The following is a 15,591-nucleotide window of genomic DNA, read 5'->3' as shown; positions in this document are numbered from 1 at the left end:
TCATACTATTGCTGCAAAGTAAACTGGATAAGCAGAAGGGGGTGTGTGGTGTGAGTGACTGAAGGACAAAGAGACAATGACATTCAGGTCTCTTTACCATTACTTCCTGACTAACTGGTACAGCGCTTAACAGTATAGGAGGAAGTGTCACCCTCTACACACCATATAGAATCTTTGACCCACTAGGCTTACTGTTACTTGTGGGAATGCCATTGTCTGTCTGAAAGGGCGTTAACACAATAGTGGCCCCAGGAAAGTCATTTTAACAAAGATTGAGGCGTCTACCCTGTCCTTATCTCCTTTTATATGGGGCTGTGATGGAGGGGCGGAGCTGTGGTGCTCTCATGCGAAATGTTCGTGTGTTGTGTGTTATTTTTTAACAATGGTTCAGTCATTTGGCAACGCTTGTGGGAGAGGAACAGTTCACAGCTGAACTCGGAGGAAAATATCTTGCACAAAGTTTTTTGGCTCTTGCACGCAGAAAGCAGCTGAATGGATCAGCGACAAAACTGCGTCTCCGGGAGTGCGCAACACCCTGGCTTTTAATTAAGCGATTATTTCCTAATTTTAAAAGACCTTTTCGATGTATAAAGGGTGTTTTAACATCGCCGTGGCATTTATTGCCGCCGTGGTGTTTCCTCTGCAGCTGGAATGTAACCAAAAATGTCAGGTGAGTTTAAAACTGTTTTGTATACAGATTTAATCTCATAATGCGCATACAGTTGTATTAATTGCGGGGGAAGTCATTTTAAATATTTAAATACGATTAGATTTATTGCATCCAAATAATTCATACCAACATACAGTGATGGATGCATGGTGGTTTGTGAATACTTCATATTTCCTTAACCTATGTTGTCTATCTCTTATTCTTACTTTAGGTGGGAAATCTAACTGGTAAGTGTTCTAGTTAATATTGGTTTCCCATCACATTACTTTCATTTTATTATATCATGTGGAGAAGGAAGCCACATGTGTCACTAATGCTCTTCTCTGTCTGTGCTGACAGATTATGCTGAGGGAGGCTGTCCTGTGAAACTGACCTCAGTCCTGTCCATGGAGTCTGGGGGGATTTACTCTGAACGTGTCACTGTTTGGATGAAAGCTGATGGTACAGAGGCAAAACCCACCGCTGCAAAAGTCCATTTTGTTATCATATGTTTAAAGCTAAAGCTGTCTTTGTCACATGTCTGACCAAATGTTGAAATGTCTGTTCTATTGCTTTTTTCCAGACTTTTGTAAGGGCACAAAGATTGAAATTCTCTCCCCATTTAAAGAGACAATTAGGCCTAGGATAAAGAGGAAAAACAAAAAAAAGTGTGCACTTAACCCAAACTGTGTATGTATATAAAATTATATTCATTATGAGCCAACAAGTCATATTAGTTCAAGAAGGGGGGAAAACAATGGTATCATTTGTCTTTCTTTATTCTCTCTTTCTTAGCGTGACCATGACAGAAAACATGGTGAAACCCAAGTCAAGGGCGACTGCCAAGGCCCACAGTGTTCCCCGGTAAAATGAATTTTTCCTTTTTTAGGTTCTAATGTAGTGTAGAAGGTTTTATGAAAATAATTCTGTATTTTTCCCTTTTTTCCAGTGGGAGCGGGTATATGATTGTGGCAAGACTTTAGCAAAGCAGGTTGTTTCTGTGTCCTACAGCACAACATCAACGAGCTGCAATGTCAGTTACACAGTACCAGGTAGAGTGTATTCAGGGTGTTTTACTTTCCTTTCTGCTACAGTTCAAATCTTCCTTTGCTTCCCCCCCCCTATATTCTCCCTGATTCTTTCTACATCAGAGAACCATGTGTAGCACAAGGGTACAGTCTAGTGTGATATATCCTGTCTCAGGTGGGTGATAAAATGTCTTTGGGAATCACTGATGGTGGTGAAGAGCGCTCTCACAACACATCTGTGCACATTTCGGTTCAGATCTGGTGACTGGAATGGCTGTGGCATATGAGTCACATGTTTTTCATCCCCATCAAAACATGTAGTCACCCTTCATACGCTGTGAATGGGGTCATTCTTACCCTGGAAAAAAAAAACACTCATATTTGTATAATCTCAGAATAACCTTGTTTTGATTTGTATGCCTTCTGTCTATGTTTCTAAACTCATTCTCTTACCTACATTTTTCCTTCAATGTGTCACTCGTGTGTATTTTTTGACAATTGTTTTTTTTGTGTGTGTGTGTGACTTAGATCCCATACCAGACTTTGAGCTGTCTGTGAATCAGTTGTCTAAATCCATCACTGTCACCGTGGAGCCAGGAGACAAAGTCTACACCATGTGGTGTTACCAAAAAAGTAATATGGGCTGCATAGTCGGGCCACTTTCCCCCCAGATTACTGTAAGTCTCAGTGGGACACTTAACTGCCCACATACACTTGTTTGTACACACTAAAAAATACTCTCTAATGTATTTCTGTTCTGTTCAGATTGATCCAGCTCAGTCTCAATCAGCTGTTCTTAACATCCCTTACCTGCTGCCCTGTGTCTGTGTGCAGGTACTGTCATCTCCGCACCATTTTTTAACACAGGAAATATTATTATCTTGTTAAATTAGTCTATTTTTCATAGCCTTTCATGTCTTGTCTGTGTTGATAGGTATATTACACCCATAGAGATGCCCGTCGACATATAAAGTGTCCATTTCAAAATCAAAGCCTCACAGGTGAGTGTGACAGAGGATTCATGTCAGTGTCAGTTGAGATGAAAAACATCTTGTAGGGACTTTTTATTATCTTACCATTATTTTGTAATGAACAACTTAGGTACTCATGATTCATAAATGCAAAACAGGGGTGTTCCCCTTCATCTGTTGGGTGGTGTCCAGAGGTGGGAAATAACAAAGTACAAATACATTGTTATTGTACTAAATTAGTTTTTTCAATTATCTGTACTTTACATGAGTTTGATTATTCAACTTCTGACACAACTTGTTATTCTCTACATTTTTATGTAAATATCTATACTTTCCACTTCTCACAGTTTCCAAACAAGCTTGTTACTTGTTTTTTTTAGAGGAATTATAGACTATTATTATTATGATAATGATTATTTTGTATCATTGCACTCCTTCCGATCATCAAGGCATTTCACACATGTTAGCTTTGCACAGAAACAGCTGGTAGAGATATCCTTCAGAGAAACCAAGAGAGTGTTTTTTACTTTTATTCTATGAGTACATTTTTACTTTTCAATCAGTAAAAAATTTGAAAGGGTCATTTCACTGAATTATTCACACTTTTACAAAAAGACATGTAAATGGTTTTGGTTTAATATGTATCAAAGTTTTTAAGATGTGCTCTGTTTGAGCAGGATGATGGGGTGGGGTTAAACCGTGCTCAACTGTGTCTGTGATTTTTTGCATTTTTTATAACTCTTAAATACCATTAAAAAGACCTTAAGCAAAAAAAGTGTTGCAGGTGAAGGGAACTTTGTGGTGCTTAAAACTCTGAAAATGGTATTTGAAAAAAAACTCAATGATAATTTAAAATACTGATTTTCAGAAACAATGTCCACGGTTATTTGAGACAATCCACAGACATTTAGTTCCTCCAGGAAATTGGAAATTTTGCGATCGCAACAATTAATGCAAATTCAACCAATCCTTGAAATGAAAAAAAAATGCCTAAAACATTGCAACATGCATTGCATTTTATAAAAAAGCTATCATGAAGTCAGGCATTTTAGACCACAGCAATCCCAAAACAAGCCTGTGGAATCCTGGAGGGTCTGTAGATTGTGTACAGTTTTCTCTGAACTACTTCCCTTTCCTTGAAAAGGGAACAACTACCAAAGAAATACCAAAGAGTGCATTGGTTCCCGTATGACAAGTTGATACTGAGGTTTTGAAATGTATATATTTTTTAAATTGTTGTAAACCGCAGAAATGTAAAGGAATAGATTGATATACAAATATGTTTATTCACTTTGTTGCTAAGAGTTAGATAAGAAGATTGATATCAATTTCATATCTGTATGGTAATAATATCTAAGGCCATGTTAAACTCAAGTCAATTAAGTTACAAAGCTTGGACTGAAACAGAGAAACAGCTAGCATGCCTCTAGTAACAAAATCTGCCTACCAGTACCTCTATAGCTCACTAATTAACACCTCATATCTTGTTTAATCTGAATAAAAAGTTTTAAAATGACAAGGCATTGCATGGCATCTATTTTTTTTTTAAATTTAATTTATTCCAAATTGTGTATTACTGTAATTCCATTCACCTCAAGTGCACTAGGATGGCGGGGGACTGACACTGACCCTTTTTAAAATGATATTCATATAATTTATTGTATCAGTTTAATACAGATTATTATGATACAGTGTACTATTATTTATGATTACATTTAAATCTAGTTGGTCTACAACAACTGCATCCCTGGATAAACCACAATCAAGCATGTTGTTGCCATAGTGTTGTGTGTAAACATTTGTGTCCACATTGCCTCTACAGATTTCAGAGACATTTGGCTCTCCTCTAAAATCATACTGCATGAGTCAAGTTTCAAGTGGATATCAAAGTGCCCTGCCAGCAACCACATGATCTCTGCCTCCCTCTGCTGGAAGCAACACGAACACCTCTGCATACCTGTACTCAACTCCACACTGGAGAAGAAAGGTGGACCAGAAGTGGTAAGTTCAGCAGGACTGCTGGTGGTATTGGTGATAGATTCCTGATTTAAAATGCATAAAGCTTTCTCAAACACCCCCTGTGTCTCCTCAACAGATATATAACACATCTGCAGTGGACAAACACCCTCAGATGTGTGTGCAGGTGAGAATTATCCAACTGTGCTTGCATTAAATTATATGCTCAGTCGGTTCTTGGATCTTTTTAGTTGCAGACTCACATTTGTGTTCCATTTTTCGCAGTTTTCTCTACAACGCAGCCATAACATTTCTTGCCCCTTCCAGGCTGGTGAGTCAAACAGGGGGGGAAGGGTTCATTTTTCTTATAGCTGTGATGAGTGTCAATTTATCTCTGTTTCACTTTCTTGACTTCCCCTTCTCCTTGTCCTTTACAGATATGTCTTCATGGGAGGTGTATTTCGGACCAGGCAGACAGAGCGTGCTTTTGTATCTCACCTCTTCTGCTCCAGCAAAGTTCTCAGCTCAACTCTGTGTCCTTAATGAGAGGGGATGTACACCCATGGAGCAGGTCCATTCAGTGACAATGGTAAGCATACATATGTGTTTGTGAGAAAACAAATTGATAAATGTAATGTTAATGTGAGTGACTATGTGACTTTCGTTCATTTCACAGGATGGGAATACTACTGAGGCGAGGATGAATGTGCCTCTTCTCTATCTTGCAGAGAAGCCCTGTGTGCAGGTACAGTACACACCATGACTTTGTGCAAGACTTAGAAAGGTGTTTCGCTTATATCTTCTCGCCTTTCATACTTTTTAATCTGCTTTTCTGCAGGTGTGGCAGTCAGATCCTTCTCTTCGTGGTAGAAGAATTTTGTGCCCAGACTGTGAGTGTAGTCAAGATACACACACGAGCCCAAGTGTACCAACACGAGCCCAAGTGTACCAACACGTGCACTTTTGTTCAGTTTATGCATAAACACACGCATGCACATACAACTCCTAAAAAGTAAACAGACACACTGTCTCTTTGTGTTTCAACAGACACGCACAACCGATGTGGCATATATGCTGTGACAGCTTTGATCTTTGTGGTTATTGCTGCGTTACTGGGAATTTTCATACACCGTCTTACTAAGAGTGGAGCGGCAGGTTTGTTCAGTGGCCTCATAAATACAATTCAAGGTTTAGTTGATTTGAATAATCATTGGTTGTGTTTCTGGGTGGGATGTCTTCAAATCTTCAGATTTGAAATAATTTTAATTCCACTCTTGTAGTACTTAGTTTGTTATTTGGTAGCTTGATGGTAACTGTGTTAAATTTACAATCTTAAAGTAGTTATTCAGCTGACAAATAACGAATAATGTCTCCTTTTCCTCCCCTGTGTTTTCCCATATATCTAGGTTGGCTCTATATCCAGAAGCCAGTGTTGCTGGTATGCTCATCAGAACAGTCAGCCCATGTCTCTGCTGTGTGTGCATTAGCCTCAATCCTGCAGGGGGAGTTAAGTGCCACAGTGCACATGGCTTTGTGCGCCCTAAACTGGCAATCCCAGGCCTGGACCGGGACTAGAGTGGCAGATCTGGGTCCAATTCCCTGGCTGTATGGGCAATGGGAAGCCGTGCGCAAGGCACAAGGAAAAGTACTGATTATTTGGAGTCCTGAAGCCACGAAGACCTATGAGAAATGGAGGGATGAGAGGGAACACATGGATAAGAATGAGAGAAAAGAGGAACATTTCAGCAAAGCCAATGTGAAATATGAGGAAATAAGTGTAGTGGAAGAGGATTCAAAACGAAATGGAAGAAAACTGGGAAGATCCAACAAAGAAAACGCTGCAGGAAAAAAAGATTGTGTGAAATTATGTGATGATAAAGACTGGTACCTCCAGAGGGAGCCCTCTACAGTGATAGCACCAGTGTTTACAGCTGCTCTGACCTGCCTTGCTGGGGCGCTACAGGAGAGTAAAGGTCAAGGAGTGGCCCTTGTGTACTTCCAGGGCCTTTGCCACAGCAGGGACATCCCAAAGGCCTTCAGAGGTGTCCCTCGGTATTGCTTACCACAGGATTTCAGGGGTTTAATACAGGAGCTGGGAGGGATGAGAAGACATACACAAACTGGTAAATTCAGCTGGCACTGCTGGCCCAGACTCCTGTCTAAAATGATGTCTATATGGCTTGCTCAGCAGCTAGCCCAAAGATTACAAACACTGCTGCCTCAGACGCAAGAAATGACAACGCAAGGGCAGTGTGTCACATCGTCACTGAAAATTATGTCAGATAAGACACAGAGCAGACTCAAGTTTCCACTGGCAGCCAATTCGGCAAGACCAGGAACTGTACAAGAGCACGAGCCTCTCCAGGGGTCACCATGGAGAGCAGAGGAGTTTCAGTGTTAGGTTTCACATGTCTGTTGGGGACAGACAGACTTTTGTTCTGTTGGAAACCCAATACCTATATGAGACACAGGAGCTGGTGTTATACCTCATAGGAAATATTCATTACTTGGTGCCATCATGTCAAAAATACCAATATTTGTTTTGCATATGAAGAAGAGAATACGCTGTCCAGTCTGCATTGAGCCTCTAACAGAGGCTCTTTATGTTGCTTTCGTGACTGAAGCCATAGTGAACACCTGCCTTATCTCTGTGTATAATGATGACCATTATGAAAATACGGTTGCAAATTATTCCTCTTTCTTCATGAGTGCATTTTATGTTTGAAAGTGTTGTGTGCACAGGTGACCAACTGTTTGACCCTTGTTTACAGGTAGGTAAAATTTGCATAGGAGTTTCTAAACAGAGGTGTTGTGCCAAAGCTGCCACAGGATTTCCAGGTGAAAAGAGGAAATTACATATTAAATTACTAAAGTGTGCTTGTATTTGGCAGTTAATTTGCATGATCATTTGTTCAAGCATTGTACATATTATATTACATATAGACTGCCACCCTCTTAATAAATTATGTATTTACATATTTACTGCCTCGTAAAAACAAAGTATACATTACTCAGTGTTCTTTTACCCTTAGGCATACTGGACTTTTTTTTACCAGCAAACGTTTAATTGCTCCTTGTTGAAATATTTGTTCAATGTCACATAACTGTCTCCATGAATTATCCTGCTTCAACAAACAATGTTAATATATTAGCCTAACACTGTTGGCATTATACAGTTTTGTATAAAAAAATGATAAAGACTGCTTTTTATGTTAAAAAAGGGTTCTTGTATTCAAAGTAAACTGCTTTTATATTACTGAAATTTGTTTTTTCAGCACTCAGTGTCTATTGTATGAGCTTAATGCGTATTCCTGAACCAGTTTATTCAAATGAGTATAGAACAAACACAACCCCTGCATTGCTAAGGCTTGAGTGACAGACCTACTCAACACGATTAATAAGGAAGTAAATAATCACAGTAACAGTAAGTTACAGTACGTCACAGTAAAAGAAAACAATAACCCAATGTTATTGCCAAAACAATATTTCAACCATCACAGTTCAGCATGTAAAGGTTTGCCCCTGGTCAGGAGATCAACTTATTCTGACGTCGACACTGACTTTTATAGCTTTTATCAGGCTTAGATGTAAATTCAAGGACTAAATCGTACAACGTTAAAGAACTGGGGTAAGTTAATACAATACTCATAAGATAGGAAAAAAAGCCTATAATTCTGCCACTACAGTATGAATTAAATTTTAATGTAGGCCTATATAAAGAGTTCATCTCCTTCAAAGATCCCTGTCTGTAGGTCAGTTTAGTCACACGGAAATAACTTTAAGGCAAAAAATAAAGAGCTAAACTGCAGAATTTGACAATATGTCCAATGGGCAAATGAATGATGACTCAAGCAAACAGCCAATTACCTTTAAGAGCCACAATGATTTAACATTTTTCATACTGCACACAGTTAACACAATGCTTTACAAAGATAAGCAAGAATAGAAATGATCTACCACAATGGACTTAACTGACCTACTGACTTTGATAGTGGTTAATGATTAAACATTATTACACCAACTGAAACCAACGGGCTTTATTTTAATAACACTTCAACGAGGCTTTAAAATTATTGGTACAAGGCTGTAACCAAATGCTCACTGGTCCGATTCCTGCAACAGTTTAAACCTACTCATTGTGAGAGTTTCAGTTCAAAACTTGAACAGAAAGCCATGAAAGAGTTGGCACACTGATGTTCCAGTGAAATGACAATGCCATTTATAGTGTTACCATCATTGTCTCTGATCTGTAACCTTACAAATATTTGATTTTATCTGATGGCCTTAACTTGAGCAACAATTCACCTGACAACACAATAGATCGCCATGTGTGCTTTGCTGCCAAACTGGCATATCTTCGAGGTTAGTGGTTAGAAATGGGTTCACGTTTATTTTGTCATGTAACTGCTGTTGAATGATTCACCACACAAATCGAAAGTGCACGCGAAATGTCCCCGAATCCCATCACAGCGGCGGGTGTAGCGCTCTGACACGCCCAACCTCACCTGTCAATCACCGGGAAAGGCGTGTTAAACAAAAGGTTGGAGCGTCTCAACAGTCGGCTGGTTGTGGTGGAGGGACAAGCCATGGTCACTGGTGTCTCCGGGGACATATTACTGTCGTTCCTGTGCTACTGGGCGGATTTAAGGGTAACGGGCTTTCGCTCCTTGTGTTTCGGATGAGGGGGCTCTAGTCTCTGGAGACTCTAGAGACGCGCACCGGAGAGAGACCACCAGTGCCAGGCGCACAGGTGCTCTCCAAGAAATGGCTCTTAAGCTCTTTCGGGTGCCGCCACGTGTTTCCCTGCTGCTGTCAGTGCTGCGCTTCTGGCTGTTTATGTCGGCAGGAGCGCTGGAGATGGTGGACAAAGACGCACCTGAACTCACCTGTAGCGAGGTAATAAGTCAGCTGATGGTCCTTTAGTTACTTAATAACTTGTCAAGAGAAATGGTACTAAGGATCCAGGCTGTAACACAGTGATTACTACCTAATGGCTATAATATTTCTGTTTTGTGTATTTATTTGGACTCTGTTTCATTTAGTGTGTTGCCACATTTCTTTACGGATATCTATGAACAATTGATACATGGAGATTAACGCATTTAGTGTGCAGGTTTCAGGTTTTTTGGGGGAATTGGGAGATACAAGACACGGGGAGAGAAAGAGAGATCAGAGTTTAATGCCCATCATTTATTTACTATTGTGCCTGAGCTTGACACCTTACTCCACTGCTCAATTTCCAAGAAGGGTTGTTGTAGCTTGTATTTTCCTCTGAATTTTGTTTGAGGGAAGTACAACAAACAGTAAAAAGATAAAACATGTTGCAGCCTGGCACTCATAACAATCAAAACTCCAAAACAACAGACAAGGTTAAACATTACCTATGTATGTACTATAACACTGAGTTTTTATTGGCACTGTTTCAAAGATGTGTTGACTCAGTTCATCTTAGATGATGTAGTTTGTGGTTCTGTGTTATGATTTTTATTCTGACCCTCACTGATTCAGTGATAGGTGGGATAGACAAAATATTACCATAACTGATGTCGCTCCGTACAGTAGCTCTAAATGCAGATGTCACTTTAGTCACTGTTCCTACTGAAATACTAAATCATCTTTTCCCTTTAATTTGTCACTTGTCTATAATTTCCATTTATGTTGTATATGTATAAAACTCTGAAATAAAAATGTATTGCAATCTGAAAATAATTACAAAAAACGCTTATTACACATACCCATCTTACGATACACAAACTATTAGGTATCAAAAGTAACCACATCCCTACCATACTAATGTAAAAAAAAATCTTTTCATTTAATAATTTTTCAACATTTTCTACATGTGTGAAGCTCCTCACTGCATCTCTTTCATAAATTCACTCCTTTCAACATAAATAAAATGTTTCTTTTTAATAATTAATCATTAACTTGGATAATGGAACATTAATCATGGTACTCAAGGTGTGTTTCATTATGGGTGAACTATTAAACATTCAATTCTTATCTACAACTTTTCTCTCTTCAGGGTTTGACTGACTGCCACATGAGCTCAGGTAGCAAACCGATCAACACAATTGCATCTTGTATCATGGTAATAACCTCACACTAGAGTAAGCCTGCAGTTTGTCTAAAGCACAAACACTCTCTTCTTTCCCCAGCCTCTCTCTACCCCGTCGATCCAGATGATACAGTCAATGTTATACTTTTGCATCTTAAAGCGATTCTGTGCTGTTCTGCCACTCGAGATTGTATACCTTGCCTGCAAATCAGCATCACAGTCCAAGGTTAGTCGGAAACATTGTTTGATACGTCAGCTAGGTGGATTAGTGTATCTATACATCATGCATTTTTCTTATCACAGTGAATGGCTTTGGTTACAAAGGTATTGTTGTCATTTCCTCCATTCTTATCATAATTTTGGACTCGTCAATTAGGCAGGTGTCATGGTTGCAAAACGTCTACATACTTACTGGCATACTTATGGACTATTGCATTTCACATGTTCTTACAGAAGTCAAAAATGCAAAGCAGACTTCCGAGGAGTCTGGTGAGGATACAGATGAAGAGAATGGCATAAATCAAAACACAGAAGGAAGTGGTCAGCTTGTGATAACTAAGCCAAGAGGTACAGAACCCAAAACATACACAAGTCACACGCATCGTATTGTATAGAAGTTTACTCTTCTTCTCCTCTACTCTCTGTGTTACAGCTGTGGTGAAAGTATGTCTCAGCTCCCCAGGCAACTTTGAAATTTGCAAGGCACTCCGGTTCAAACCTACCTCCTCCGGTTTAGATCAAGCTTCTCAACAGCCCACACATAAGGTTTGGCAGGTGTAAAATAATTACCTCATGTAGTTGTTGTGTCTGTCATTGATTAATGAATTAACTTTCCTCCAGTGGTGGAATGTAGATTTACTAAAGAACTGTACTAGTACAATACTTGAGGCACTTTACTTGAGTGCTTCCATTTTATGTTACTTAATACATCTGCTTCACTATATTTTGGAGGGAAATATTGTACTCCACTACATTTAGTTGACAGATTACTGTACAGATTGAGATTTTACATACAAAAAGCTTATAAAATACAAAACACTGTTAAGATTAAACCTGTGGTTTCCAACAGTTCAGCTTGTGACCCATTTACAAAGAAAGAGCTTCTGTTTGTGTTAGTTCCACTAAAGAAACTAGACTCTAATCTAATAACATTTAATTTTTAAACTCTAAAAACATTCAGTGGTTCTATCAACGTGGCAGCCTCCATACAAGAGGACCCGCTCCCTCTGTAGATTATAAGTAATGAAAGTAGAAAACTTCTTATTTTCAGGTGATTTTATACTGACTAATGAACACATGTTACACACTGGACCTTTTAAGAGGGGCCTGACCCTGAGTTTGGGAACCACTGCACAAAACTATATCTGAAATAGGTAAACAATCTCCACCTCGACCAGCTACAGCATTAAAACACTGCTTACTCATAGGTGCATTAGCTTTAACAATCTAACAGTATGATAGCTCATACTTCTGTATTTTCACTTAAGCTGGATTTTGAATGCAGGACATTTTTGTAATTGAGTATTTGTACTGGTACTTCTATTCAAGTACTTCTTGCACCCCTGCTAGTCTCTCACTGCCCTGCGCTCCCATTTACTGAACTGCTCACAGACTACTCATGTGTTGTTACTGAGTGATTTAAGTACTTAATGTTTAAAGTATGTTCATCTATGTGTGTATATGTTTGTATACGCAGCTGGTGTTGACAGAGAAAGTGACGTTCGGTAATCCTGTTGTGGTTCTTGTCGATGCACATTCAAATGGAGTGCACAAGAATATCACAGTCCCATCTCTAGAAGAAGGTGAGGTTAAGTGCTGTGTAATGTAAGCAGAGATACGCTGAACTGTAGACTACAAATTCCTCCCGCTTTCTTTCAGTTTGCTCCACGGACCGGGAGTGGGCTGTGAAGGAATGTGATGGTAAGTCATGTGGGCTCTGCTTCCACCTGATTAGCTAGACTAGCGTGTATTGTGTACATGCCGTTGGCCATGTCAGCTAAAACCTACATACTTGTAAAGTGACACTCAGTTCTGACTTATGACGATTGATTCATTTCTGTCTCAGCCCCAAGACTTCGAGCTGTTCCTGATCACAAGAGAAATGTAGTCCTCCTGCAACTGGAAAACACTGATACCAGACGCGAAATCATGTGCCAGACGGTTTGGAATGAAATGCCTGGGGAGTTTCTTGAATGGGTCAGTCAATGATCAAACTATTAATCTGCTCCCTAGTAAAAAATAATCAATATTGTATATCTTTTTAACTTTTTATGTTTGCCCTTGCAGCCCAAAGGCAAGAAAGAAAGGGTCATTTCATCAAACTTTGTTGCACCCTGCCTGTGCTTCCAGGTAGCTCGCATGTAATTTTTGTTATTGTAACTGATAAGAAAAAGAATAAATAAAAACAAACATTTAAAACATTTTGTTTTCAGGTGTGGTGGAAGGGAATGGAACTCCGAAAGGAATCCTGCCCTTTTAAAAACCAGTCAGGTAAAAGGGAGTTAACCTAGATCAACCTGAGAGCAAGATACATTTGCATGGTAAATGATTTGATAGCATAGCCATGTTTGTTTTTATGTTTTTTTTCAGATGCACTGGAAAGAATGCAGCACAACGTGTCTGTGTCTTTGGCAGAGACAAACATGAGAGATGGTGGCACAGGGCTGAGCTGGAATGTGTCCGCCCCCTGCAGACTGGAGGCAGACGTGTGGCTGTGCAAGAAAGACCTGACAGGGGGCCAGTGTGAGGAGGTGACGGGCTCCAGACAGAGACTGCACAACGATGCACAGGCTGGCTGGAGTGCAACACGCAGTGGACATTGGGTAAAAACATCAAGAAAAACGTTTTCTTTGCAAGCTGTCTCACCCTCAGTGTTGGAAAATGGGCTGAAACTAAGGCTATGTTCACAGTGCAGGCACAAGTGGCCCAAATCTGCTCAAATGTGACACAGATATCATTTTTCATGACATCTTTTCAATTCTGATTTGGGACACCTTAAAATGTGATTTGACCTCAGTGTGAATCGTATTACCATATCAAGTCATGTGTTTTTTATGTTGTTCTTGATTTACGTTTGTCATTCAGTAACTTCAAGACTTTGACCTGCTGACACTTAAATCTCATATGGGCCACATTAAAAAAACAATGTGAACAGAGAAATAAATCAGAACTGAGCAGGTGCTGTACTACTAGCATTTCAATTTTACTTTACACATGTACTACACTACATTTCAGCACTACATCAAAATTAACCTATACACAGTAGAATGACTTTACTGTGGCTTTATCATCTCATCTCACGGCTCCAAAATTGAGAGAGATATACAAGTTAACATTTTCATGTAACAGAAAAGAAGAGCACAAATCCTGTGTTAAGTCTATTGGGGTTCAATTGTGGTCAGTTCATAAATCCAAAATGCCTGCCTTCTGAACAGCTGGTTAATCAGTTTGCCCCCATCTTGGACTGGGTTACACATGAGCAGAAAGACAATTAATTATTTTATGTGATGTTTCTTTCCTAAACGAGAGTGATTGAATGTCCTAGTATCAAGCATGTTGAACAGTGTGCACAACAAGCTGCAGGCAAAAATGCTCTTAATAAAGTTAATTTTTATTAACTTTAACTAAGATAGACCTGCGACCTACCAGCACCTGACTGTTACTAGCTGTGCATGGGGAGTTTTGTTCTGTAGTTATAAATCAGTTAAACTTGGCTCCTTCATTGGTCAGTTTAAGCTGTATTTAAATGTGATTGACTTATCCATTTTTCTACCTAAAGAATACTTTTAATGTGCTAACAAATTATTGTGACGACAGTGTGATTATGACATACTGTAAACTTTACAAAAACAATAAGGCACTGAATGATGTATAATGAATCGTTTATCCTCAGCAGGTCATACTCTTCTGACACATTATGGTCAATGGTGAATCTTGAGTTTTCTTCTTGGTGATTATTTATTTTTCTGAATTTACTTTTCAGAAAACAGGAGAGTTCATTGTGTCATCACATCCTCAGCTTTGTGTTCAGGTGATCTTTGTCCTAATGTATTAAATATATTCCTATACACATTATCGTTTGTTATTGTTTCACTGCTTCCCACAACTGTGCTAACCTTAACTCTTTCACTATTTTTACAGATAAAGATACATGGGATGGAGTCATACTTAGAGCCTCACTGTCCATTTGCAAGTAAGACTATTAATTATTATCCAGATTGAGATTAAGTGTGTTTAATGATTTAACTCTTATCAGCAAACACATGCTTCATTAGAATGTGGCAGATTATTAATTAACTGTAAATATGTTGTTGTATATCCAATCCAATCCAACTTTATCTTTAAAACAACCAAAGTGCTGTACAGAAGAATAAATAAGACATCATAAATAAAAGACATAACAGCTCACATGAGGCGCAAAATTACATATAAAATACAACAATAAATGAAAAGACATAAAACATGAGTAAAAATAATAGCCACGCAATAAAAAGCAATCAAAATAAGAAATTAAATCAAGTAAATAAAGTCGACATCTTACTAGGTGTAGTAATATTATCAGTGTCTGTGGAACTTCTTTAACATGCATTATTTTAAAGACTATTGTATTTATTATTTTCCAGCCTCGCGATGGAGATGGAGCCTGCCACTCTTCATCGGATTACTGCTTATGTTTTTGGCTATAGTAGGAGCCTATTTTATACAAGGGGTCTTAAAAGGTCAGTTTTCTATTTGTAGTCCATTGAATATTATTAGCACCTTCGCAAAATACCTCAATGTGTACTTCTGTTTTCCTTTTAGGCTATGTGTGGAGATGGTTGAAAGAAGATGATGTTAAAGGTATGAGAAAGCCTATTTCATACTGGGCAACCATTATCTTCCACATCCCCTACTCTTAACATTAACATTTTCATACTTTTATTCATACTT

The 15,591-nt window shown here is 38.8% G+C and overlaps 2 protein-coding genes across 3 annotated transcripts in view; both read left to right on the top strand.

Annotated features, from left to right (window-relative positions):
• Positions 1-405: 405 nt before the first annotated feature.
• On the top strand, positions 406-7,860 carry LOC118324884 (interleukin-17 receptor E). 2 transcript variants are annotated; one of them, XM_035657381.1, is made up of 17 exons: positions 406-670; positions 882-897; positions 1,010-1,111; positions 1,233-1,339; positions 1,445-1,513; positions 1,599-1,701; positions 2,206-2,354; positions 2,443-2,511; positions 2,612-2,678; positions 4,471-4,649; positions 4,744-4,791; positions 4,890-4,935; positions 5,042-5,193; positions 5,281-5,349; positions 5,443-5,494; positions 5,652-5,759; positions 6,011-7,860. In XM_035657381.1, exons 1-17 carry the CDS (start codon positions 584-586, stop codon positions 7,003-7,005), a joined length of 2,418 nt encoding a protein of 805 aa, XP_035513274.1. In that variant the 5' UTR covers positions 406-583; the 3' UTR covers positions 7,006-7,860. The 2 variants fall into 2 exon arrangements, with proteins under 2 accessions (XP_035513274.1, XP_035513275.1); XM_035657382.1 differs by lacking the exon at positions 1,233-1,339 and having other exon boundaries at positions 647-670.
• A 1,298-nt stretch (positions 7,861-9,158) lies between these two features.
• wu:fl23c11 overlaps positions 9,159-15,591 on the top strand; it is a 9,000-nt gene continuing 2,567 nt past the window's right edge. Inside the window, exons 1-15 of the mRNA XM_035655861.1 lie at positions 9,159-9,500; positions 10,630-10,657; positions 10,763-10,888; positions 11,116-11,229; positions 11,315-11,427; positions 12,359-12,464; positions 12,541-12,582; positions 12,728-12,858; positions 12,949-13,011; positions 13,095-13,152; positions 13,252-13,484; positions 14,645-14,692; positions 14,803-14,854; positions 15,285-15,380; positions 15,463-15,501. Coding sequence (XP_035511754.1) covers positions 9,369-9,500; positions 10,630-10,657; positions 10,763-10,888; positions 11,116-11,229; positions 11,315-11,427; positions 12,359-12,464; positions 12,541-12,582; positions 12,728-12,858; positions 12,949-13,011; positions 13,095-13,152; positions 13,252-13,484; positions 14,645-14,692; positions 14,803-14,854; positions 15,285-15,380; positions 15,463-15,501 — 1,381 coding nt within the window. The 5' untranslated portion in view covers positions 9,159-9,368. The remainder of the gene's footprint in view (positions 9,501-10,629; positions 10,658-10,762; positions 10,889-11,115; positions 11,230-11,314; positions 11,428-12,358; positions 12,465-12,540; positions 12,583-12,727; positions 12,859-12,948; positions 13,012-13,094; positions 13,153-13,251; positions 13,485-14,644; positions 14,693-14,802; positions 14,855-15,284; positions 15,381-15,462; positions 15,502-15,591) is intronic.

This window comes from Morone saxatilis, unplaced genomic scaffold, assembly GCF_004916995.1.
Source record: "Morone saxatilis isolate NCDOM2014 unplaced genomic scaffold, NCSU_SB_2.0 Contig15, whole genome shotgun sequence".
NCBI classification, from domain to species: domain Eukaryota; kingdom Metazoa; phylum Chordata; class Actinopteri; family Moronidae; genus Morone; species Morone saxatilis.
This window is presented reverse-complemented; position numbering and strand designations above follow the sequence as displayed.

Bases quoted from the DNA above. Each gene is read 5' to 3' on its own strand.
- LOC118324884 (XM_035657381.1), top strand. From the start codon at position 584: ATGTATAAAGGGTGTTTTAACATCGCCGTGGCATTTATTGCCGCCGTG. The intron at 1,702-2,205 runs GTAGAGTGTATT...TGTGTGACTTAG, and splicing joins TGTCAGTTACACAGTACCAG to ATCCCATACCAGACTTTGAG. The intron at 4,792-4,889 runs GTGAGAATTATC...CATTTTTCGCAG, and splicing joins ACCCTCAGATGTGTGTGCAG to TTTTCTCTACAACGCAGCCA.